The following is a 26,821-nucleotide window of genomic DNA, read 5'->3' as shown; positions in this document are numbered from 1 at the left end:
TCTCTTGCTTTGGGAATCCTGATACGAAAAGTAAATGGTAAATGGACTTGTTCTTCTATATCGCCTTTCTAGTCTTCTGACTACTCAAGGTGCTTTCACAGTGTTTGTCACATTCACACAGAGATTCACACTGATGGCAGTGGACACCTACATACCATCTAATCCAGGGTTGTCAAACTGATCCAGTAAAGGGCCGCTGTGGCTGCAGAGTTTCACTCCACCCAAGCAAGAACACACCTGACGTGAGTCATGCAATCACCTGAACTGTCTTCACACAGTTGATTTGTTGGATCAGGTGTGTTCTTGCTTGGATGGAGTGAAACCCTGCAGCCACAGCCGCCCTTTACTGGATCACTTTGACACCCATGCCATTCACACCACATTTACACACTCATGCGCAGCACAGGGACAAATTCGGGGTCTAGCATAGATTTCATTATGCTCCAGTCAGCAACCTCACCACTAGGTGCCACTAAATCCTACGCACTGCTCCTATAAGGTGACCACAAGATGAGAAGAATATGAATGGATATGTAAATGTTTTGATAAAGGTATATTTTGAAATTCAAAGGAGTCAGTCTCGGGCAAAGATAGTAGATATCATCATAAACAAATATTTAAACATTGTTTTGTGAGTCTATTTTACACCAGGCAAATGTCGCAAAAGCCAGAATATATCTTGCTCTTTCTAATGCAAAGAAACAGATTAATGCTTCCTCCTGTCTTATTGAAAAATCCTAAATCATATGCCAATTTCATCGATTCAATTTGTTGTAAAGCACTTTGAGCTGCATGGTATGTATGAAAGATGATAAGGTTTAATATAATCATCAGCTGTAAATGGAAACTAATAGCTGAATCATTTTAAAATCATTAAACATATGAATTGATTCATATTCACTGCAGTGTCAGTTTCTTACCTTTAATATCACAAGACATTACAATCATGTAAAATGACTTTACATGATCAAATATTACATTTGGTCCAAACAATATTTCATATACAATACTGTCACATGTACACGTATGTTAGTAAGTTTCCTGTATTGTAAAGAACGACCATCATTTCTCTAATTTTTCGACACTTAAGCCTGTGAATGTTCTCATGTGTCCAGGTCATCGTTCTCCTCAAAGCAATTTCAATCAAAAGTTATTTATCTAGGAATACGTTTCACCTCTCATCAAAGAGGCTTCATCAGTTCATGTAAGCATCTGACCAGGCTGGGACTGGACCAGGACCAGGACCCGTACCAGGCTGGGACTGATCCAACTAACTGGTTTGGAGATCCAGATATTTAACCTCTAACAAGGCCGATGATGTCACTGGAACTCTTTGTGCTCCAAGTGCCAAAGACCGTCGTTTTTCCCCACTACTTTCACTGACTTGTGATGATTGAAGTGTATTCTGACAGTCCGTATTGTAGGACTGAGGACAAGTGAGGGCCAGAGGCTAGCTGTCACTCAAGAGGCCACGCCCCTAATAACTCATAAACTTTAAACTCCAATAAAACAAAAACTAGCCTGGTACAAAAAAAATCACCCTCTCAGTGTTGTCATGGAGATATGACCCAAACATACAGACTAGAATTTTTTTTTGTACCAGGCCTTAAACAGGTTTAATGATGCTGTGAAAACGGCTGTTTAACATGGGGGTCAATGAGAAACTGCTCTGTTATGAAACCTGAGAACACTCAGAGAACTGACGTTTTTGGCACTTCTTGATTGGATCAACCAGGAAGTGGCTATAGTGGGGGCTTGGATTGTTCACATCTTCAAACATTAAAATGAGGGGAGTGGAACTAATGCACGTGCATGATGGGCCATGCATGATCTCATCCTGTTTACTCTCAAATGCAATGCTCAGAATTTCTTCCAAACACTTGACAGGCTGCGGAATGAGCTGCATGCTTGCGCGACATTTGGCACCTGGTGTATGAGAGGGAGTGGGGAGCAGAGAGGCAGAGACAGAGGGAGAGACACAGAAGTGTGAGTTGGAAAAAAAGTAACGAAGAAGAACTGTGTCTTCTGTTCTTTTACTGTCTCCATCATTGATGCTGCTTTAGCTTAATTAATGACCATTGTGAATTGAGGAACGCTCGCCACTGTTTGTAACACTGGCACTCCTTTTTCACATCAGTTTCATCATTTAACGTTCTTAGACACTGCAGCAAATTCTGCTTTATCAAAGTGACCTTTTGAGCAAGAGACAATGACTGAGCTTTATTGCATTGTTCTAAGAGGCTGGTACAAGATGTGCATTTCACGTATCTCTGTATGTGAAGGTAAGAAGCTCACTAATTAACACGTTATATCTAATTTTTTATCTTTACATAGATCCAGACTGGCTGTTTCCCTCTGTTTCAGGTCTCCATGCTGAGCTGTCACCTGTGAGACAATGGGCCCCTGGGCACAGGCATGTAAGAGGCCCCCAGCATTGTGTCATTTTGAGTCCCTTTTTTGTTGTATTACCTCTATTTTTTTCATCATTTTGCATCTCTGTGTTGGTTTTATATCTGTTTTAGTAATTTAAAAAAATTAATTGGTAGTCGTTTTGCATCTATTTCTAGATGCATCACTTTTCTATGTGGTCCTTTTGCATCTCTGTGGTGGTTTTGTGTCTATGTTTAGTATTATTTTGTTTATTTTAGTCATTTGTAGTAACTTCGTGGTCTTTACATCTATTTTAGTCATTTTGCATCTCACTGTAGTGGTTTTACATCTATGTTATTCATTTTACATCCCTCTGTGGTGTTATTTTTCTCTCTTATTAATCATTTTGTGTCTTGTTTTAGTCCTTTTGCATCTATTTTTAGATGTTTTTCCCCATTTCGCCTCCTTTTGTCGTCATTTTGGATCGTTTGCGGTTGTTTTGTGTATGAGTGTGGTCATTTAACATCCCTTTGAGGTCGTTTTGTTTTTCTCAGAAACATTTCGTGAGTCAGGGCCCCTGACCCTATATGGACCCCTGGGTATGCCCAGGGGTCCATATAGGGCCAGTTCAGTAATCCATCCATATAGACGTGGTAAGTGCTGTCAATCTTTTTTCATCTAACTCTTGCCAACTAAACACATTTCCCAAAATGTTAAAACGATTCCTGTAACTGTTTCTGTACTACATCTAACAAAACATGTGCTCTTTTCCATAACTCAGGGTTAAGTAAAAGAATAACACGTTGTTGATAAAGCATGCCATGGAACAGTGAAATGTTTGGATAAATCCGAGATAACTCTCCTGACCAGCCTTGGCTTTTATAACCATGGACAATAGGATCCAGGTGAGCTTCTACATCTGCTGTTAGGAATGCCTTTGAAGCTACACACCCTAGAAACCACTCTTCTCTGGACTCAGTATGATAACAATGTGAATACATGTCAAGTAACTTATACAAGTCAATGTTATGTCGATGATGTTGTTTGTTATGTTATGACATCAGATAAATGTTCATTCTGTATGTTTGAGAGTATTACATGAGTGAGTTAACAGTCAAAAATGAAGTTAACTTGCTTCATAAATGCATCACACATAACGCCTAAATTATATATGTTGAATTGAATAAATATGTATACTGTATATGTATATTCATTCATCTTCAACCGTTTGTCCCAATCGGGGTCGTGTGGGGCTGGAGCCGATCACAGCTGACATCAGGTGTAAGGCGGGGTCCACCCTGGACAGGACGCCAGTCTATCACAGGGCAGAGACAGACAAACATTCACACTCACATTCACACCTACGGGTGATTTAGAGTCATCAATGAACCGAACACCTGCACGTCTTTGGACTGTGGGAGGAAACCGGAGAACCCAGAGAAAACCCACGCAGACACGGGGAGAACATGCAAACTCCACACAGAAGGGCCCCAGCCCGGATTGGAACCAAGAACCCTCATGCTGTGATACACCACCAAGACACTATACATACAGAGTAGGTAAAGACAACGTCTATGACATGCTACATTAAAGCTACTCTGACCAATATTCTTATTTTAACAATGGATCACATGACTTTGTGTGGAAGGTTTATCACTTGAATGTGCAGGCCATTGTCTGTTTAGCTCCTTTTTTTGTTTCACAGTGCTTAACTTTACAGTATGCTGTATGCTGCTCGCTCGTCACTACACACTCACTGCAACTTTGTGATTTATAGCTGACAGGTTTAGCCCTGGATGCTCTGAATTCCATCACCCACTCTGTGTCCTCGTGAAAACAATCTCTGCTCCATCAGCGGTGAAATTATGTAGAAAACAAAAAGGATGGCCATTCAAAAATATCTCTCAAACATGTCGATAGTCATTTTTCATCTCACTGTGGTGATTTTATGTCTATTTTGTTTCACTTCGTAGTCGTTTTACACCTATTTTCACTCATTTTGCGTCTATTTTTTAGTGATGATTTTGAGGTTGAACATCTGTTGTTGGATGTTTTACCTCATTTTGTGTATGCTCGTGATCATTTAGGGGATTTCTGATTTAAAAGACTCAGCAAATATCCATGTATCATTTTGTCAGACCTGGGCATTGTTTTCCAAAGCAACTCAGAGACTTTCATTGGGACTTAGACCATCTTAGCTGTATGGTATTTCAGCCAATGTGTTGTTGCAGAATTATATGGAAGTCTGTGAGCGCCTATTTTAAAATTAAATAATTTAATTAGTTGGACATTTTATTTTCAGGTTCTGTGTGCACTGGGCAACAAATCTTAAACTAGGCCATGGCTGTAAAAAAAAAAAAAGAGGCCATTTCCATGTCATTAGCTAAAGTCAGGATATAATTTGAATGCAACAGTACAATTTATCATTTTATTTCAAGTTTGAGGTTTAAGTTTCTTTTTTTTTTCAATTTGAAAATTTAAATGAAATTTCACACTCAATTACGTCATCATTCAAACATGGATATAATAGAATATTATATATATATATTTATTTTTTTTCTATGAAAATGTATAAAAAATAAGAAGGGATAGAAACTTCTTCTTACCCCTACATGGGCAATATTATTTGAGTTGTTTATTTGTTTTTTTTCTTTTTTAAATGATTGCTTAAAAGTTTTAGTTTGTGTTTGTATTATTTGAATATGTTCAATAAATCGACTAAATTGAATATATATATATATTTAAAATTGGGTAATGATTTGGAAATTCACTGAAAATGATTTGACAGTGGAGTTTTTATTTTCATTCTAATTTTACCAGAATTTTTGGATGGAAATTGCTTTTCATTTTCATTTTCTCTTTAAAAAAAAAAAGATTAAATGTTTAAAAAACAAAAATCCATTCAGCTAATGTCTCAAAGCGACTTGTGATTTGCTCAGATATTTTCCAAACCCCTCTTTGACGCGTCAATGTAAACAACACCAGAGCACAGACGTATTTTAGAGCTGTAATTTGTGGCATTCTGATGATTTAAATTTTGTAAAGCCTGTAATTTACCCCAAAAGTACAAAAAAAATAATACAACAAGGGCAAATTCAGCTGGAATGAATTGACTTTACATTTTTGCGTGTGTGTAAGTGAGCGCGTGTGTGTGTGTGTGCTATTGAATGCCACGCTCATTACATCCCCACCCACACAGAGTCCGTGGTTTCTGTAGGTTTTGTGTGAAAAGCCTCAGGGTCTCAGGATTGTTTCTGAGACAGGCTGCAGGAATCCCTGCCTGAGCATCTCTGCCCTGACTTATTACTGCTCCTCAGACTCAGACTTCAGTCTCCCAGACCTCCCCCGAGAATCCTCATGTTAGCATTACATGATGAGGTTATTGCAACATTCCTGGGCCCTTAAACCAATGGCCCGTCATCAACGAGAAAACGGCTTTCACCGTCATTACTCACAGTTATTCTCACTTGAAATGTTGGTAAAAGGACAATAAAAGGGGACATAAGAACACGACTTCACTGCTAGTATTTCTGTTTTTCTGAAGCGTCACTTCAGCTGAGCATGTTGTTGGCTAAACTTGTTAACCATCTGACTCTGACTCCTCCCTGCCCCTCCTGGTGGCTGCGGTCATCGTTTACCGTAGGTGATTACTTTCAAGATCTTACATAACGTACAGACGTGAACGATGATGTCAATGTTATATTAATATTTGTTGACGGATACGTTTTGTTACAATGAGCATAAAGGGGAATTTCAGTATCTTTTTTTAACTTGGACCCTATTTTCCTATGTATTTCTCTGTAAGCATGGCCTCTCTCCAAAACGCCTGCTTAAATGCCCTCTAGGAGCCAGAATGTGTGCTAAAGGGCCCTCTAGGAGCCAGAATGCGTGCTAAAGTGCCCTCTAGGAGCCAGAATGTGTGCTAAAGGGCCCTCTAGGAGCCAGAATGCATGCTAAAGTGCCCTCTGGGAGCCAGAATGTGTGCTAAAGTGCCCTTTAGGAGCCAGAATGCTTGCTAAAGTGCTCTCTAGGAGTCAAAACACATGCTAAAGCGCCCTCTAGGAGCCGGAATGTGTGCTAAAGGGCCCTCTTGAAAGACAAAATGTGTGCTAAAGCGCCTCTAGGAGCCAAATCGCGTGCTAAAGTGCCCTCTTGGAGCCAGAATGTGAGCTAAAGTGCTCTCTAGGAGTCAAAACACATGCTAAAGCGCCCTCTAGGAGTCAAAACACATGCTAAAGTGCCCTCTAGGAGCCGGAATGTGTGCTAAAGGGCCCTCTTGAAAGACAAAATGTGTGCTAAAGCGCCTCTAGGAGCCAAATCGCGTGCTAAAGTGCCCTCTTGGAGCCAGAATGTGAGCTAAAGTGCCCTCTTGAAAGACAAAATGCGTGCTAAAGTGCCCTCTAGGAGCCAAAACACATGCTTAAGTACCCTCTAGGGGCCAGAATGTGTGCTAAAGTGCTCTCTTGAAAGACAAAACGTGTGCTAAAGTGCCCTCTTCAGTGGCGAGGACGTCCTACATGTGCCCTTTTTTTCCCCTTCTCGCCCCTGCCCTTCAAAGAGTCTGTGGACGCCACTGCTCAGACTGTTATTAGAAGTGTCTGACTTTATTATGGAAAGATTGAGGAGTTGCAGTTATTCTGCCACGCCCTCATGTGTAGCTACTGATGCAGGTCAACACAGTAACTTTAGCTGATAGCCTTAGCTCTGCTCTGTCTGCAGAAAGTGTCTCCACTCCTGAAACAACATTCTTCTTTAGTAAAATGTGCTTTGGCAGGATGTCTTCTCCTCTGTGACTGGCATAGAGTCCTGGTCAAACTGCAGACCTGATGTTCTGTAAGGTGCAGTGTATCACGAGGAATTAGGATCCATCTGTAGCACATCTACAAAGGAACATTTATGAAAGCTGTGCAAAGTGGAGCTCCATGTTTTGTTGGCACAATTCAGAAATGCACAAACAAAAAAAACCTTATTTATATTGCAAATCTTTTGGATAACACTGGACATAAATTGTTGTTGCCCTGCTTGTTCCCTGCTTTGATTTTTTCACTTATGTCCTATTACAATGATTCTAATACTGTATCTGCTCCCACTTTATCTTCCCAGGGACTACAGGCGGAAATTAGCAACTGTTGCTAACCTGGCTCAAAGCATCTCTTCTTGTTTCACTGTTTTAAATAAATAAAATGCATTCATTGCAGTTCAGTTCACAGCAGCCAGGCAGCAGCGCTCACACTCAATACTGGAAGAATTTTTTTTAAAGTTGTTGTCATTAGTGACTTACACAGACATAATGGGGAAATAGGGTCCATGATGAGAAATACTGAAATTCCCCTTTAACTTTTTAGTCATGTGCGCCTGACCTCGTGCAGACTCAGACAGGCTCACAGGAGTGCCATGGAATTTCCTCCGCAGACTCTTGCTCACCTGCAGATCTACTCTGTCCATTTCACACTCTCTGTGATGTTTCCTCTTGCTCCAGCATCCACGGTGCACAGAGGATGACTCCTCATGACTTTGGTCATCGCCTGACTATTCATCCACCTTCACCATCACCTCACAGAAGATAAAGCTTGGTAAAACTCTGTGTACATGTGAAATTGTGCATCCACACTAGTGTTTCAGGCGGTTTAGAAATAGTTCCGCACACGCAGAAATGCCTGATAAATCTCATTGTCTGACAGCATCACTGCATTGTCTGCATGCATTGATTAAACCACTGGGAGTCACTAAAGTCACACTTCCTACACATAAGGGCTTTAGCTCAGCTGCCTCAGGCTAACACCGCAGCATCATCAACGCGTCAGTGATCACAAATGATAAAAAGTACACTCATCACACACAACCGTCTGACTTCATCAGCCCAGCCTTTTGGCTATCCCCCTTGTGTGTTGTGAGGTGTACATTTCCATTCTTATGCTTGGTGTTAGAGCTGCCCCTGCTGAACATTGTATTGTCACGAGATCTGTTGGTTCTGTGTGTGCCGTCTTTACAGGCTTTATTGTCTCTTTGTGTGTGTTACCTGCACAGAGACCACAGATGAAAAGAGCCTCACCTAAGAGAAGTTATACTCCAAGTTCATTTGATCAAGTTAACTTAAGGTTCAAGTATATTTCCCTAAGTATACTCAAGTATACTAATATCAATGTACTAGTAGTATACTTATAAATGTACTATTTTAATACTGCTTGGGACTTACTTGGCCCACTTTTTAGTTTATAAAAGTAAACCCCTTATAAGAGTAAACAACTAGTATATTTCTAGAATTTATTTTTTACATTATACTATAAGTGAACTTAAGGTATACTTTTAGCTTACTGGTAATAAACTTCTAGCTCACTTTTTGGTTCATGAAAGACAGCATACTTTGGAGTAAACTACATGTTAACTCATAGGTACACTTTTCTTATATATAAGTATATCTCTATGAAAAGATCAAGTACAAGTATAAACCAAGTTTACTTAGACATTTCTTTACACTTGTAAGTTAAGTATATTATAATTGTATTAAGTATATATTTGATAAATAAATAAAAAGTAAACTGAAAGTATACTCTCCTATTTTTCAGTTTAAAAGAAGCATACTGATAGCATACTTCTTTATACTGATAGATACTGATAGCATACTTCTTTTTGGTAAGGATAAGTGGCACACTTTCAGAAATGTTATTAATATGTGCTGTCCCTGACAAATGATGTAATAAACTAAACTCTGCACCTTCACTGTAGGCTATCATGTGGTAGATGATGATGAGTTCATTACTTTACCAGTGATCTCACTTACACGAGGTCTTTTCTAAACTTCTCATGACCTGTGTAGACACACAAGTTATCAACCATCACTGGCGTGCACAGGGGCGGGGCCCCCCACCATGGCCCGATTGTTGAAAAACTTGTACTAAAGTGCCCTCTAGGAGCCAAAACGTGTGCTAAAGTGCCCTCTAGAAGCCAAAATGTGTGCTAAAGTGTGCTCTAGGAGCCAAAACTTGTGCTGAAATGCCCTGTAGAAGCCAAATGCGTGCTGTAATGCCCTCTAGGAGCCAAAATGTGTGCTAAAGTGCCCTCTTGGGAGCCAGAATGTGTGCTAAAGTGCCCTCTTAGAAGCTAAAACGTGCTAAAGTGCTCTCTTAGGAACTAAAACATGTGCTAAAGTGCCCTCTTAGAAGCTAAAACGTGCTAAAGTGCCCTCTTAGGAGCTAAAACATGTGCTAAAGTGCCCTCTAGGAGCCAAACGTGTGCTAAAGTGCCCTTTTCAGTGGCGAGGACGCGCTATAGGTGCCCTTTTTTTCCCTTTTCGCCCCTGCCCTTTAAAAAGTATGTGCACGCCACTGTCAACCATTAATATGGTAAAACAATGGCCTCTCATCTGGGCACAGACAGTGAAACTATATATTTTCACAATAGTTCCATTAATTCAAACATCTTCATATTGCTATCTTTATACTGTGACTTAATCGTGTGAATAATGCTGTACTTTAACTAAACACACACACTGTGGTGTAACACTTTGTCAGAAAACAAATAAACAACATTAACATCAACATTTGATGTTCATTACCAACATTTGAGCCATTGTAACAACAGTGGGAAGGTTATCTTTGTCGATGAGAAACGTCATTTGTCGGAGACACATGTCCTGACCGTCACTAGGTGGGTTTTGTTTGCCCCCATCCCTGGAGGTCCCGCCTCCAGACAGCGGGGGTGCTGCTGACCGAGCTCCATTTCGCAGCGGACACACAGACAGCAGAGACAGTCACGGACCGGACGAGCCGCGCCCGCCGCACAAACCTCCTGTTGCCCCGTTTTTCTCCCTCTGCCCGGGTCCACCCGTTCATTCCCGCCGTGATCATGAGTGCAGCGGTGGCGGAGAGCTGTTTTCTGTCCGCCCTGCAGCCTAACTCCTCCTGCACCGCCTATGTGGTTCCCTCGGACGGTCCGTGCCCGGACCCGGTGGCTAAAGCCAGGAGGGTCCGAGAGCAGGTCCGGATGCGGCTGGCTGAGAAGAAGTCCTCCTCCCTGCCCCGGCTGGACGACTCTCTGATCGGATCAACAGGTGAGCCACATCACGCTCAGAAGCGGGCTCCAGATGAGCTCCAGCTGCTTCGATCCATGTGTTGAGCTGTCAATAAACTACAGGCTGAGGCACCTACTGCTGCTGCTGACAGACCAGTGACTCCATATGATACAAGGTCACCAGGGACATACTGACAGGAAGCAAAGGCTGCTGACTGGGGTGGAGTGATGTAAAGTTGTTTTTTGTTCTGTTTACACTGATGGGCCAGAACCAAAAGTTTCTGAAGCAATAGTTTCACTACAGGAACCAAAGTTGAAAGCTGCATTGATTTTTTAAAAATTATTTTTATCACTTAGTGGAACAACAGCAGTGACTTCAGGGGTGTTCAGAGGATGTTAGAGGGGCGGGGGCTCAAACTCAGAAAGGGGGTTTTCTCAGCAGCATGAAACATTTGGAGCATTAAAGGTTGAATATGTAGAATTTAATTAAAAGCTATATTTAAAAAAATATAATATACCCACGGGGCGTTTTGAGGGGTAAAGAATGAAAGTGTTGCTTTTCCATAAAAAAATTATTTAGCCTGAGGGGTTTGACAATGACTTTGTGTCATGGTAGCAGTCAATAGCGCTGGGCAATGCTGGTTGCCAGGGTTGTCTGTTGTTGGGTGCAGCTACTGTAGGCTGGCACTGGCTGAAATGGAGTTTGCCAATCCTGCAGCTGCTTGGGAGTCTCAGTGAAGGGGGCGTTCTTTGTCCCAGCAGCTGAGTGAGCAGAGACGGGCAAAAACCAGAGTCACTATAGGCCAAAGCATTCACTCCATGGACTGAGAGAAAGGAGAGGAACGCCATTCAAACGCACGCCCACATGCAGGGCTCCAGACTAACTTTTGTCACTAGGAGCACTGTGGCCCACAACAAAAAATGTTAGGGTCACACACGATAAAACAGTAACAGATGCAGAAATTACAATGTGCTGTTTCAAATTCAGTGTCACATTTTCATTGTGCTCTTTTGAAGATGCAACATAGAAGGTAAACCGACAGCACCATCGCTGTCATGACAGTACATTATTAAAAAAATGTACCATACATTCAGAATAAGGGGTGTGACAAGAAGGTCCAGGAGACGCAAAAAGATTTTAACACTATTTTAAAATGTCAGTATTTTCTTTACAGGGGGGTTGATTTTAGCAGAGAGCTGTGGTGGTGCTGCAGGTGTCTTTGCATAGTTCTTGTGTTAGCCGCAGTGTTGCCTACAGTTCTGACGACGGTCCCAGCTCGTCACATATGGAGGCTTCAGGTCCGTCAGGTCCCGATACTGTGACTATAACTTGTAGCCTGATGTTAAAGAAGCTGCGGGAGCTCATGTGTTCCGTGTTTGTGTTACGGTACTGACGGCACTATATCCTCTTACATATTGTTCCTGTCTTTCCTGTCACTCTGTTGCTGTTTAGCCTCTCACATTATTGATATGTAGGGACATCTGGTTGCGCATGTGCGACTAGACGTAAAATTCAGTCGCACACTCTCAAGTTTTGGTCACAAAACGCAACCATTTGGAGGCAGTCTGGAGCCCTGAAAGGACTACGTTTCTCCTTGGTCGCTAACATCACTTTCATCTTTACTTAGCTGGAACGGCTAACGCTTATGGCTAACGCTAACTGTCAGTCAAACTCCTCTAATACTTGTTTTTATGGTGCGATTTTCCGGAGGGGACGGGTTCAAACTGACTCAAACAGACTCTTGTCTCCTGTAGGCTACTGGGCAACAAACCTGGCAACCCGACTGCTAGAATTATTTTTTGTTGTTGCTACTAAGATCTTGAGACACTAGTTGGCAGTGTTCTGCTCATTCTTCATATTCAACCTTTAAACTCTTGATTTTCTGCTCCAGTTTCTACACTTTCTGCATCACTTTAGGGTGGAAATGTCTATTTGTGTAAGTAAAGGAAAAGACAAAATTCAGGCGCCAGGTTGCATCCACAGTATAGAAATATAGTATAGAATATAATGCAGTAAGGCTCTCAGGCATTCTGTATTGCTTTCAAATATTTTTTCTACTGAAGTTCAGCTTTTCTTATTTATCTCTGTTGAGTCAGCACACGTGAATGCATGATTTACTCTCCCCTCCTCTTTCTGTCTTTTGTTTGGAGAAGTAACCTCTTTAAAGCCGGGGTAGACAGTTTTTTCTGCATCATTAGGAAAATAAATATCCAAATAAATCTTTCAGCGTATTGAAATTCCGGTGGTCTGAGAAAAACGTCTGTTCAGACTTTTGAAAATTTAGCATTAATTTGCGTACATGTCCCCTGACAGTGAAAACCTCATTCAGCGGCAAGATTACTGCTCATGGTCAAAACTTTCTGCACACACTTTCTCCCTCTTGGGAGCCAAAACGTGTGGTAATGTGCCCTCTTGGGAGCCAAAACGTGTGGTAATGTGCCCTCTTGGGAGCCAAAACGTGTGGTAATGTGCCCTCTTGGGAGCCAAAACGTGTGGTAATGTGCCCTCCTGGGAGCCAAAACGTGTGCTAAAGTGTCCTCTAGGAGCCAAAGCGTGTGCTAAAGTGTCCTCTAGGAGCCAAAACGTGTGCTGAAATGCCCTCTAGGAGCCAAAACATGTGCTAAAGTGCCCTCTAGGAGCCAAACTTCGTTTAAGTTCCCTCTTATGAGGAGCCAAAACGTGTGCTAAAGTGCCCTCTAGGAGCCTAAATGTGTGCTAAAGTGTCCTCTTAGGAGCCCGAACGTGTGCTAAAGTGCCCTCTAGGAGCCTAAATGTGTGCTAATGTGCCCTCTTAGGAGCCAAAATGTGTGCTAAAGTGCCCTCTTAGGAGCCAAAACATGTGCTAAAGTGCGCTCTTACGAGCCAAAATGTGTGCTAAAGTGCCCTCTTAGGAGCCAAAACATGTGCTAAAGTGCCCTCTTAGGAGCCAAAATGTGTGCTAAAGTGCCCTCTTAGGAGCCAAAATGTGTGCTAAAGTGCCCTCTAGGAGCCAAAATGACCTGCCCATTAGTCTGCTATGCTTTATGATATTGCTCTGCTGATATGGTAGTATTCCCCCCGTTTGCGTCTCTGCATGAGACAAAGTTTAGGGAAGCAGCCTTTTATCTCCCAACTGCTGAGGAAAACATGGTTTAGCTATGTGTGTGTGTGCGTGTGTGCGTGCGTGTGTGTGTGTGTGCTGTTTAGTGCTGAGCAGGTAGCATACAGTGGCTTTATCAGAGCTTTTGTGCTAAAAACTGCTGCCTGCTGCTGAGAATGAGGTCGAAGAGAGTAAAGTGTGTAGAAGCAGAACAAAATGTTTGCTGTAGCCGAGGGTGACTGCAGTTTGGCAGTTTGACATTACACCTGGTCACATGATCTGTTGTTAATATAAAATATTGATTAGTGCTGCTATATAAGTAACATTTTTTTTCCAATGAGCAACAACACTTTTACCTAAAAACCTTGATACAGACGAGTCATTTAATCGATGAAATGTCTAAACAACTGCACAAAAGTCCCAACAAATGTTCACATGTGAGAGGCAGAATTGTTTAGCACCAGTACAAATGAAATAATGGGTTTGGTGAACCACTGTCGGCTCTATAACACTCTTTCTACACTGACTTCACCACAATGTTCCTGTTATAACCCCACAGCATACCTGACACTATGTTTACTGTAACCCTATCATACTTGATATGATTGTGTAATATTCTGCAGCCCTGGCTTTTGTTACAATTATATTCCAATGAAAGTATATATACGTTTTTTTATCATGCTATTATTTTCACGTTCACATTCTTACCTGATTTATTGTGTCATTACTTATCCTCACCATTAACACCTCATTGGTAATTGTCTCATGAAACACGACGTAACATCTTTTCTTAGAGCTATGCTTGTGAGTTTGGTGTTCATTTACCAATAGGTTCATTAAATATTAAACATAAACTCATGCAGGTTAATACGATTTTCTGTCCAAGTTCGAGATGGAACAGCAGGTATCAGTTTTAGGCCAGTGTGTATGCCATTTCTCTTTTCTGACAACAGTCATCTGAGTGGTAAGCATATCTCTGTATGGTGCCATCCTACTCCACTTTCTTCTGTAACTGTGCACCATTTAAACACAGGGGGCTCCAGGGTTTTGGGGTTATGGTTTGGTTTATTTTCAGTAAATGTGACCATTAAACTGTTGCTCATTCTTACTGTAAAAGACAAGCCACAAGACCACACTCAAGCGCCGGAGTAGGGTTTGGCAAAGTGAGACAAAGTGCAACGTAGCAAATAGTTCCAATACTACTTTTCCTTCCTGGTACCGATTCCGATACCTGTACTCGTGCTACCGGTGATAGCGAGTTCTAATCAGATACCAGTGGAGCTGTATCCTATTAACCTGTATGGATGTGACATCATTGTTGCCATTGTTGTATGGCCTGGCTCAGGTTATACCCTTAACCTTTATACATGAACAAATACACACAGAGAATAAATGCCACACACTCTTCTTCTATTATCTACTGCAGTATGTCCGTCAGTCATAACGGAAAAAGAACATAAACTACTTTAAAGTCCCACTCCAGACACATTTTAAAGTATTAAAAAACTGCTCTGCTATGAGTGGTATTTTGTTCAACATGGTTTAAAAAAAAAATCTCAGATAAGGGGCTGGAAGCACATCTACTCTTTCTCCCTCATTGAGATTTTCTGCATCTGTCCTCGCCCCGCCTACTGCTGCCTGCACTTGTGCTCGGTTGAGACCAAGCCCCCACCACAGCGACAGTTTGCACAATAGAGCAGTTTCTCATTGACCCTCATGTTAAACAGGCTGTTTTCACAGCATCATCAAACCTATTTAAGGCATGTTTACATAAAAACACTCGAACCTGTGGCTGCTGCCTCAAGGACCTTCAGCCTCTTTACATGGGGCGACTGCACTATCTGCTGTACCACCGGCCACCCAACTAGTCTGTATGTTTAGGTCATATCTCCATGACAACACTGAGGGGGGTGGATTTTTTTTGTACCAGGCTAGTTTTTATTTTATTGAAGGTTAAAGTTTATGAATAATTAGGGGCTTGGTCTCTTGAGTGACAGCTAGCCTCTGGCCCTCACTATTTGTCAGGATTAGCATTAGCACGCTAACTCCGTCATCTCGACCTGGACTGTGGTCATTCGTGTGGTGGTGTTACCATAGGTGACAAGATGGTTTGCTCTTCGATCGACTGTACAAACAGATGGTTTAGGAACACATAGTGTTAACGTTAGCTTTGTTATGCTAATTAAATAGCTGCACTTGCACCAGGACTTGCAGTACAGCCTGCTATCTATGACACATACACTAGATGCTAATCTGGAGCAGCGGGAGGATTTGGGCCATGAGGGTCGGTGTTTTACAGTCTATTAGCATGGTACTGTTTTGAATATCAGTTTAAATCATAGATCAGAAACGCTGCCTGCACTTCACTCCTTGAGCCGGTGTAATCTCTGCTAGAGAGACGGGACTCCACTCCTGTTTATCTAGTAACGTGTTCTGTTAGACTAGCTCCCAGGCGGTGGAGCTAATGTGGCTAATTCTGTAATCGTCACCCAATCGTATCTCCCTCCCCCCCAACGACACATACATGCCCTTTTTTGGTAAGAGGAAATGAGGAGGAGTCTAAGTCTGACAAGATGGCGCCTCCCAGAGGTGAAAATCATTGGATCAAATTGAGAGAATGGACCCCGATGGAGAGGTTACACCATTTTTTATACAGTCTATGGTTGAGACTCTTCGGTGACTACTTTCTACTAGCTTCTATTTGAGGTTGATGAGCAGGCCACCGATAAACGATAAGCGGGAAAAACAGCTATTTGTCTGGTATAGGAACAGGTCTTAGTGTGTTTTGACTTTCGTTTTTGTCTTTAGAAAATCTTACTCTTACGGTCTCTTGACTCAATCAACTAAACAGACATTTGTGTTAAATTCTATGTTGGGCTAACTTTTGCTCTGACTATAGCTGCAACACATGCACACGCTGATTTTAACGCCTTTTAACACTGATTAATTTATCCATGAGGGGATTGACCCTTAATATGAACCTAACCATTAAATTGTCTGATTTAACACAGACTAGCACGCTAACAAGAACATTCTGGCAATCCGCTACAGTGAGTTGGAAAAACATGAAAACCATGATTCCTTTAATTTTTTTGTCATTGCAACTCCCACCCCGCTCCCCCAACGCTGTAAACCTGGGGGAAACACTGTTGTGTATTGTTGGCCTACTACCCACATTCGTATGTGTGAGCTGTGAGAACACAACGAGTGTGTTACTTCCTGTTCATGTCCTGTTGTTTTCCTCTCTATCGGAACTTTGATTGTTACATCACAGATTCCAGTCAGAAGGTGGTTCTGAGTTATAACTGTTCACATGTTGAACTAGAACTGCTTTTCCATTCATTAAGAAGTATGACCCATAAGTGATCATTAAGCACACAGATCCACCTCATGGTCTCTGTGTTGACATGTGCAGGTTTATAATAGTGGCCGGTCAGCCTGGGAACATCTGTCTCATCTCAGGTCGTGGCCTTCGTTTTTCAAAAGTAGAGTATGGGAAAGGAAGGAGAAATCCGTCCTCCTTATGATCGCTACTCCTTCTCCTGTCTGATAAGACAACAGCCAACAGGGAGTCAGTTAGGATGTTGCTTGAAAGTTGCACGTAATCCTATGTGAGATCTTTTTTCATTTGTAAAAGGACTGCATATCTCCAAACAAACAGTTGTAATTTCCATTATACATACACAGTCGGCAGTGGTTGCACAGATGCAAAACCAGAAGATTATACAATTTTAATATAATTTGAATAATGCAGAGGGAATTTAAAACATCATTTTTCCATTCTATTCACCCACTGACCTTAAATTGTGGAATAATGATAAATAGCAGAAACTGAGGATGTTTTATGCCATGCATTAATCTAAAATTATATTGATTTCTAAGTTACTCAAACCACTAAAACCACACTTTTTTGGTAATGGAGCTTGGCCCCATTTAACCCAAATGACCCATCACCTCAGCATAAAGATGTTTTGATGTTAAAAATAAAATAAAAAATAATACCAATGAGTTTGCAAGTTTAAGCTCCTTAACTACAAAACATGTATAACTTACAGGGCTGGCCCTGTACATCTGGGGGCCCGAAGTAGGATACGTTTGAGGGCCCTATCCTCACAGCGGACACACAGTTAAGTGTATCCAGTATTCAATAACCAGCTTTCCGATGCACTGAAGTGTTTTTCTGTAGCATTACTGTCTATAGTGAAGGCTCAATATGTGTGTATGCCAGTGCGCCCCAAGTGTGTGTGTGGGCCCTGTACTGTTACATTCCTAGCACGTAAGCGTGGCACTAAATTACTTTTTTCTGGGACAGCATGATGAGTAAGAGGGGGCCGCCCCACAGAGTAGCTATCTGTTTTGCAGGGCAGTGTCACTGCATCCAGAGCTGAGCACCACCTAAGATGATTGTGATTGGTTTAAAGAAATATCAACAACCCAGAGCATTTTTCCCATATCCCAGAATGTTAATTCATGCAGCCAGACCATACTGCAGCGCTGACACAGCACAGTGGAGATAGGTCTGACAATGCAGGACTGGTTATTTACTCATGGACCATCTCCAAATCTAGACCCATAAAAGACAGCTAACGCTCACTACACTCCATATTTTGTATAACGTGGGACAAACACAGTGAAACAATAACAATAATTATTGTAGTTTACATTTTCTCACACAAATTATAAGGAGCATAACATTTGAGATGGACTTCAAAACAGAGCAGAGCAGTATGTGATTTGTGGTAAATAGGCCAATATGAACAACTGATAGTGTTTTAAGTTAAACTAGAATATTTTTATTTAAGTAGTTTATGGTGAAATAGGTCTCATTCCCATGTTGCAGAAATAAGTACAATTCTCTCATGAGATCAAAGACATTGTGACCTAAGTTTGGAATTGGTTTTAGTAGTCATTTGAAGCTGAAAGGAACCGAATGGGCCGAAAAGTTTCTGCAAATGGGATGAAGTTCACGCATCGTGGTCTGAATTCAATATAGCCTGGATGTGTTCCAACCACAATAAAAACGAAAACAAAGGGAACAGATGGAGAGGGTGTGGAGCAAAATAATGCAGTCACAAGAGATGCTAGTGTGAATGAATAGGTTAGGTTTTTAAAAAAAAAAACACACATTGAGAGAAATGCCAGTGAGCCGATGTCTGCGCTAACACCCCTCCTAAGCTCATTGACCACCTTGTGTGTGGAACATTCCTTTCCAATCTCCTCTTCACAGTACGTTATCAGAGTCTATTTTAGACTGGTTTGTGCTGGGGCCAGTGGGGTCAGGCCTGCTGTCATTGTCTGATATTTGCATCGGCTGTACAACCTGAAGGCTAAACGTCAGAGAAAAGTGGGAATACTCAAATCTGATGACATCTGACAGTTGGGAAAGGAATATTCTTCCTCAGAAATAGCAGATATAAATGACCTGAGGGAATAAAAACCACTAAGTTTGAGATGTCGTCAAAACACCCTTATCCACAACAGTTAAGTGAGATAAGAAGAAAAGGGCATAAGGAATGTAACCATCCCAACCACCAAGGCCAAGGTTGAACTTTCAAGCTGACATAATGATAGGAGTCAATTCTATTCATGCAACCCTGAGGTAGGGCTATTGGCGTCAGGACAATATAAGAATGTCTATTGTATATACAGTTTTTTTCTATATTGTTTAAATCACAGTGTCTGTGTCACGGCCAGTGTTGGTTACTTCTGAAAGTTACTAGTTACGTTACAAGATTATGTTGCTTATCCAGAGGACGATCTTACAATCTTCCTTTGAATGTGTGGCTGTTAAGTCGGGACCTAACGCTCTTTCAAAATATGATTTCCATGTCCAAGCCGTTCCGAGCCTCGTTTTTCTACAATGCCTCAGTGCCGTGTTCCCTGATGTTTGGACGGATCTGAGTTTTTAAAAAAACAACGTAATTGTCACTTTACCTCTTTCTTAGCGATGAAAAAGACGTCTAACTGACAAAAGAGGTGATCGTAATTGTCCACATATTCGGCCGTTGTTGTCCGTTTTTTTTTCAAAGGAGTGTTTGGACCCGGAAATCGTATTTTGAAATAGTTTGCAGTGGTGATTGCAAAGCCCATCTTGGGCTGCAAATCTGTAACTCTGCAGCCTAATAACATGAATGACAGATGCAATGTCCCCTTCATATCTCTTTATTAAAGAGATATTTAACTGATTTAAATGCAGCTCTGTCGTGGCAGTGCAGGCATGTGTGAGATGAACGGTATGTGTATTGCTCTGTGGCTGCAGCGTGTTGGAGCAGCGGAGGTCCTCAGTGCGCCACAACTTCCATGTACTTCCATGTACATGGAAGGCTAAATAGAAAACCTCAGGGGGTAGCAATCTGACAGGGAGCTGGGAAAAGCATACTAAGCTATTTCACTGTGCACCTTGATGTCTGTCCTCTACCTCAAATGCAAAAAAGTCACCCTGGTGTCAAAGTCTGCTCTGGTGACAGCATCAGGTGGTGGTAGTTCAGTGGTTCTTACAGGGAAAGACTATAATTATTTAAAAGTAAATTATTTATAAACATAACTTAGTAACTGATTACTTCAATTGCAAAATGAACACGTTGCTTTACTCGTTACCATAAAAAAGGTAATCTACTTTACGTACTCTAACTTCTTTGTAATGAATTACGCCCAACACTGGTTACAGCATATCACTTATGTTAACGCCATTTTTTCATCTTTAGACAGCACGTTACGTTCTGATCCTTGTATGTTATGTTAATTTTGCGCTAAAGTTCTTAATAAAATAAGACAAAAGTCTTTTCATCTGTCAAGTATTTAATTCACACAGGCATATACAAAAAGAGGCTTTACCATGTGGTTATTTTATATAGGCTATTTTTTTATCGAATCACTAGAAACGGGCTACATTGTGATTTATGTGGTTTTGGAGTTATAAAATGACCTCTATTGGAATAGAAGATTTTGGCCATATCGCCCAGCCCTACTCAGTGGATGAACCATTTCCATTTTGGCTTTCTGCAACACTCAGGGTGTTAAAGCAACAGTTGGACCCTTTTGGGAATAATGCTTTGCACTCTCTTACCAAGTTAGATGAGAAGGTTTACACCACTCTCATGTCTCTTCACTAATTATAAAGCTGCAGCCAGCAACCGGTGTGGCCACAAAAGTTCCCTATTGCATGTCTATTTTGATCATAGGTCCTTCTTTTAGTGCAAGACCTTTAAGACCTTTTAGTCTCAACCCACACTTTTGCTTTGTGGGGAGTGATTAGTGTTGCAGAGGGTTAGAAGACAATGTTTATAGTGTGGGGAGTTAAGACTAGTGTTGGAGACCAATATGTTTTCTGGACATCGTGCGACAAGGACTGTAGGTTTAGTGGAAGATGAAGATGAGTTTGCGATAAAGAAGGACTGAGAAAACGTGGTGTTGAGAAAGGTTTGGCTTGGTACCATGACCCAATAATGGCTCATGGTGAATGAGAGGAGCTGTGCACATTCCATCCGCAATACAAACATAAATCACTGAGTGGCTTCTTGTTTTGAAGAAGCCAAGGAGAAAATCATCTGGGCTTAATCACAGTCATAAAACTGTGAGAGAGGAGTTGAAAACAAATAGAAACACTCCCATATTCTGTATTTCTTATGGCAGTGGGTGTGTTTTGTTCACAAACACTATTAGCCGGCTATCTACTATTTGGCTATCTTTCTTATTTGTTTTAGTACTATTTAAAGTTGAGACATACCAAACCCAAGGAGTAAGAGATGAATCAACATCTTCTTATTTTTGCCATGGTATCGAAAAAAGTATCGAGTATCGTTGTTTTTACTAGTGTCGTATGGAAGGATAACACTTTGGTATTGTGACAACCAGCCCTCCAGTGAAGATCTAAAAGACATGTCTAGGGTAGAATGGAGTCGACACTAGACACCCTGATAGAGAAGTCTGGATATTTGCTCGGCCATGGGAACAAGGAAAGGGGAGTACCAACAGATCCACTGCTGGAGACGCGCCCCCTCTCCTGGATCATTGCCAAGATAGATAGCTTCTTCAGAAACAACCAAAGTAATGCTTGTGTTATGCTTGATCAGAATTAGTTTGTGTGACGAGTCGTCTTACCACGTCTCAAATAAGAAGTGTTTTTTCTCCAAGGAAAAAGTCATGTCCATCCAAATGTTAAAAGAGCCCCAGCATGAGACTGAAGCATGGCATTTTGTTTAATGTGTTTATTTTTGTGTTTCATTGTCTAATGCTCTGGTCATTGCGTCTCCATAGATATCAATCCTTAAACCTACTAACAGATGGGCCATCCAACATTGTATAAGTAGACTCAGAAGAAATTATTAACATCCAGAAGCAGCATATTCCAGGAGTCTTGGCCAACATGACTCAAATAGCACACCTTAAGAACTACTTTAAATGGTTAGGGTTAAATACTAACAAAATAATCATTATACCTTTGATAAAATGATGCGATATTGGTATGGACAGTAAATCCTAGTTTCTACCACTCCACACATTAATAGCTTAAAGAAGACTCTTCCAATCTTTAAATATGTTTGACCCAATAGTTCTGTTCTGTGATTACGTAAGTAGTAATGATGGATGCTGTGAATTGTTCTTAGCTTTCCTCTCATTATGGGCTAAAGTTGTTTTTGCATGACCCAGACTAAAATGACCACTAGCCGTTCCTGCTCTGACTTGACTGGGATTTTAGATAAGCATCATTGTTACCCCACGCCCTTTCTGTTCCAGAGCAGTGGAGATAGCTGCCGGACGTTATGATGTTAACAAAAATGTCACTGGGTGGATAAACCTGGGTGCTCTTGATTTCTTGTTTCAGAGACAGCATGGATGGACTTTAAACCACAAATTAATAGTTAACTCTGGATGAGATAGAGATACGTTCTAAAACAGTGGAGCATTCCTTTAAAAGATTGCTGCATCAAATCTGATAAAATGGCTTTTTTTGTGTGTGAAAACTATTACTATGAATGAAATAAGAGTCATTTAAGGCTTTATTCATCTGTGGTCCTGTTGCTGTGTAATAGGAGATCCAGATTACATGTGCTGTGTGTCTTATTGTGGTGGTGGTCGTGTATGAGCGTACCTTCCCCCACCCCTGACCTGGTGATGCAGATGTTTAGGCATGCAGGCCAGGTCCCCTCCCAGCAGCATCTCCTCCTTCCTTCCTCCCGTCCTGCTGGACTGGATGGCTTGTGTTGTTTTTCGAGCCATTTACTCTACTTCAAATAATGCTCCTCCTTTCCTCTGTTCACCTCATGGCACCTTATGTGTGCAGTGTTTTACAGTAGTATGGGCTCTTGAGTCTGAGAGGAACATTAGAACATTATGAGTAAAATGGAATTTGGTTTTTAGTAGTTCTTGAATCAAATATCACTATATCTTTGGCCAAATAACTCAATGTAGATATTGCGAAGGTATTGCAGTTTTGACTTTTGTAAAGATTTTAGTGCTTTCGCAAAAATATTGACACAATGAGATTTTTGATAAATAATCATCAGGGGCCATATTCACAAAACATTTTAAGGCTTAGAGCAGGTCCTAACTTTCTGATTTAGGAATAACTTAAAAATAAGGGCCGTTTTTTGGAATCCTAATGTTAGGACTCCTAACTTTTTAAGAAAGGTGTAATTCATGAAGCCTTTTAGTGCTAAAAGTAGCTCTTAAATCTATAAAAATGAAGGAACTAAGACTAAATGCAGTCAACATTTTGGAGCTTAGGTGGTCAGTGATGCCATCACATAACCGACAAATAAAAACCACCAATATCACCGCAGATTAAAGTTGGTACCACTCTCAGGAAAATGCAGCTGTGCAGCTCAGACGATCTTGGCGTCTCTCGGCTGTCGGTCAGGAGGATTCTGCTCCAGACGATAAATGTCCTGTCCAGACCTCACATAGTGCTGCAGTTCATTCACTTCCCATTGAAGTGTTTCTATCATAAATTCACTCTAAGGGACTCATTCCCTCTCAGCCAATCACTGTGGGCATAGTAGGGATGAACATGATGTCATCCATAGCAGCGAGGTCACCCCTCTAGTCTTCTCTCAGGAGTCCCTCCCACTCCTTAGTAAAAGTTGGTCTCAGAGGCTTTGGGAATAGGTTTGAAGAAATTACTCTAACTAAGAAGTTTTAGTGCTCCTTTGCAGAACTCTTAGTGCTGCGAGAAAGTAATGTTCATATAAAGACTAAAGGCAAACAATAGAACAGCTGCAACAGTCTGGTCAGTTCAGAAAAAAGATCTCACTTTACTGTAATGCAGCCTTTAAAATTAGGAAAAGACAACCCTTACGTCATATTACAATATCCAAAATACAAGACAGTATCTCGTCTCATATCAGTCCTTTCATCCTAGAGCTTTGATTCTCTATGGAAACCCGACTGGGCCCAACCTGACCCACTGTGTCGGGGCCAAGCTGCAAATGTCTTGGTGTTTTAAAAATGTTTTATTTCCAGTTGAGCAGGAGTGCTTTGTGCTATGATCAATAACGTAATATTATACATCACTTGATTATCAACATTTGACTATAATAGTCTCATTAATGTTTTGCTGCTGTTTGAAAACCATCACTGACAGCAAATGGTAAATGGACTTATATAGCGCCTTTCTAGTCTTCTAACTACTCAAGGGCGCTACACTGATGGCAGTGGACATCTATATACCATCTAATCTAACCATTCACACCACATTTACACACCCATATGCAGCACAGGGAGCAATTCGGGGTTCAGTGTCTTGCCCAAGGACACTTCGACATGTGGACCGGGGGAGCTGGGGATCGAACCGCCGATCTCTCAAATGGAGGACGACCAACTCTCCCACTGACAAATGTAAAACAACCACTGTTCAATATGGCATAGGACAGTTTTTGGGATGTGCTGAACATTCAAGTAGGTACAAGCCAGAGATTGTGTCACAAATGTGGTTCGGGCTCTGGTCAGGGTTGAACAGAAACTATGCAGAAAATATTACTTTCATTTAATGCCATGAAACTGTGACACAAAATGGTGACAGTTAGGTTTAGGCACCAAAACAACTTGATTAAGATTAGAATAAGGTGGTATGGCTTAGTACTTTTGGACCAAGAACACTACTACTCCCTACATGGAAATTAGCGATCTTATACTACAGCACCTCATTTTATAATGTGAAATACACATGAAAAAAAAAAATGTGGAACACACACAAATTGCATCACTGTGCATTTCAGTGGTAGTCTAAATGTATGAACGGTGAATGAGAACAGTCTGCTTAAAGAGACACCCCGTACATATGGACTATGTAGTGGAGGGATAGTCTGGATGCGACAGAGAACGTGTGGTTACATAGTTCTCTTTAGCTTGAGGCTGCTCAGAGACGGGTTCTGATCAAACTATCAGTGAGTCCATGATGCCAGCACAGGTGCTTTATGGATTGACTGTAGGGTGTGGCTGGGCAAGTTGGTGTCTTAAAATACCTTCCCTTAAAATGTCTCCTTTTGTTTTGTTCTACAGACACATCTGTATCCGCTTCACACACACACAACAACTCTCTTACACACATTCCAACTCACTTACACATCACGTCAGTGTTCCTGTATGCCCTCCGTCTGTTTAAGGTCTTGGCAGTGTAATTGTTGTCTGGCTGTATGCATTTATTGTAAGTATGTCCTCATGAATATTTGTTGTATCACTGTCTTTTGAAGTGAAAGTCCGGCGTCCAGGGTATTTTTTGTCACTTTCACACATTAAATAAGCCATTGAGACAGTTTTTTTTGTGTATAAACTATTAACGGAGATATCCCGGAGAGTCGCTAACAGCTGAACGTGGCACAGCTGAACACTGATTAGCTTGGGGCAGTACGGTGAAGGCATTAAAATGTCTTTTTTAACCACTTATACTGCTCAAAATAACAGCAAACCTCTGCAGCAGCATGAGAAGAGTCCCTACACACAAAACAAAGCACCAAAAACGTAGTTAGAGAACCCAGAGTTTATTAAAAGAGTGTTTTAAAGACTTACCCACTGGCCCCTGTACCAGCTCCTCTCATAGTAAAGTCCATTCAAGTGGATTACCAAAGTCAATCCACAAGGAAGGAGCCCATTGGTGCTTTGTTTTATGTGTAGGGACTCTTCTCATGCTGCTGCAGAGGTTTGGTGTTATTTTGAGCAGCACTGCCCCGAGCTAATCAGTGTTAGCCACATTTGGCTGTAAGCTACTCTCACGGATTTTCTCAGTTAATAGTTTACACAGGAAAAAACTGGCTCGATGTCTTATTTGACGCATGTAAGTGTCGACAAAGAACATGGGATGATTTTAAGTCCCCCTTGTGTTTAAACTTTACACATTTAGAAAAAGAAAAATCTTCATTGCACTGTTGAAGGATTAGTCCAAGTGTCTCTCCATGAACCCTTTTTCATCTGCACGGTACACTGTATCCATCAGTGCAGCTCAGCATAACATGAGGTGGCATTCTGAGTATGAATCTTTTTTTTGACACAGTGGCATAATAATCAAAAACACTAATATTTGACCTTTCTTCTCTTTATCTAGACTACAGCCTTCCTGAGGCAAAGAGCTTCACACACACCCTTGGTTTCAGTTCCAGATCCATGATAAACACACCCAGTCGCGTCATGGCTGTGAGTACCGCCTGTCAGTACTGCATTACACCATAATACACGCAAGAAAATGTTTAAAAGGAGTGTCTTCTACAGAGCAATGTAAAACTAGTGAAGGTTGAAGATAAATTTAGTGTGGCTTAGCTCAAAGACTATTTGGTGGTGTGTTTTGGTGTTTTATGCTGTGTGATGGAGCGTAACAATGTTAAAGGGATAAAGAGGGTTTTTTTGAGGTACCTAACCATAGTCAGTGTATTACCCACAGTAGATGGCAGTCAGCACATCCTCAGTTTGGAGAAGCAGACAGGAGTACTGACAAAGAAGCTAAGCATATATTTAGAACCTTTTCACTGCTTTACCCTACTGTCAGACAGTCCTTTCCAACGGGGAACTAAAGCCATCATACTAGGGGTCTAAGGATTCACTGATACGAATGGGAAACTGTCTTTAGCGTTAAATATGCAACTATGATCGATACACGGACCCCTGTTCTGGTCAAAACGCACCATGAACTGGCCGACGCCCCGTTTATAAAGTTATGAATCGGTTGACTGAAACTTTGGTGACACTCGCGGAGTCTCGCTCCACTCTCATAAAAGATAAAAGGTCAACGCTAGACACTGCTTGTGAGGAAGAACGACATGGTTGACAGCGTACACAGTGCACCATATATTTTAAATATCATATCGAAGCTATGTATCTAGATGGAATCGTCTTATGGGAGAGATGCACTGCCCTATGTTTTATCCATACAT

The 26,821-nt window shown here is 41.3% G+C and overlaps 1 protein-coding gene across 1 annotated transcript in view; it reads left to right on the top strand.

The window, feature by feature from the left end:
* Positions 1-10,099: 10,099 nt before the first annotated feature.
* LOC310949624 (plakophilin-3-like) overlaps positions 10,100-26,821 on the top strand; it is a 46,474-nt gene continuing 29,752 nt past the window's right edge. The window contains exons 1-2 of the mRNA XM_083917123.1: positions 10,100-10,420; positions 25,999-26,087. Of these exons, the coding sequence (XP_083773249.1) occupies positions 10,216-10,420; positions 25,999-26,087 (294 nt within the window). The 5' untranslated portion in view covers positions 10,100-10,215. The remainder of the gene's footprint in view (positions 10,421-25,998; positions 26,088-26,821) is intronic.

Source organism: Echiichthys vipera (genome assembly GCF_963691815.1).
Source record: "Echiichthys vipera genome assembly, chromosome: 1".
NCBI lineage: Eukaryota > Metazoa > Chordata > Actinopteri > Perciformes > Trachinidae > Echiichthys > Echiichthys vipera.
The sequence above is the reverse complement of the archived record's forward strand: the minus strand, read 5'-3'. Positions and strand labels throughout refer to the sequence as shown.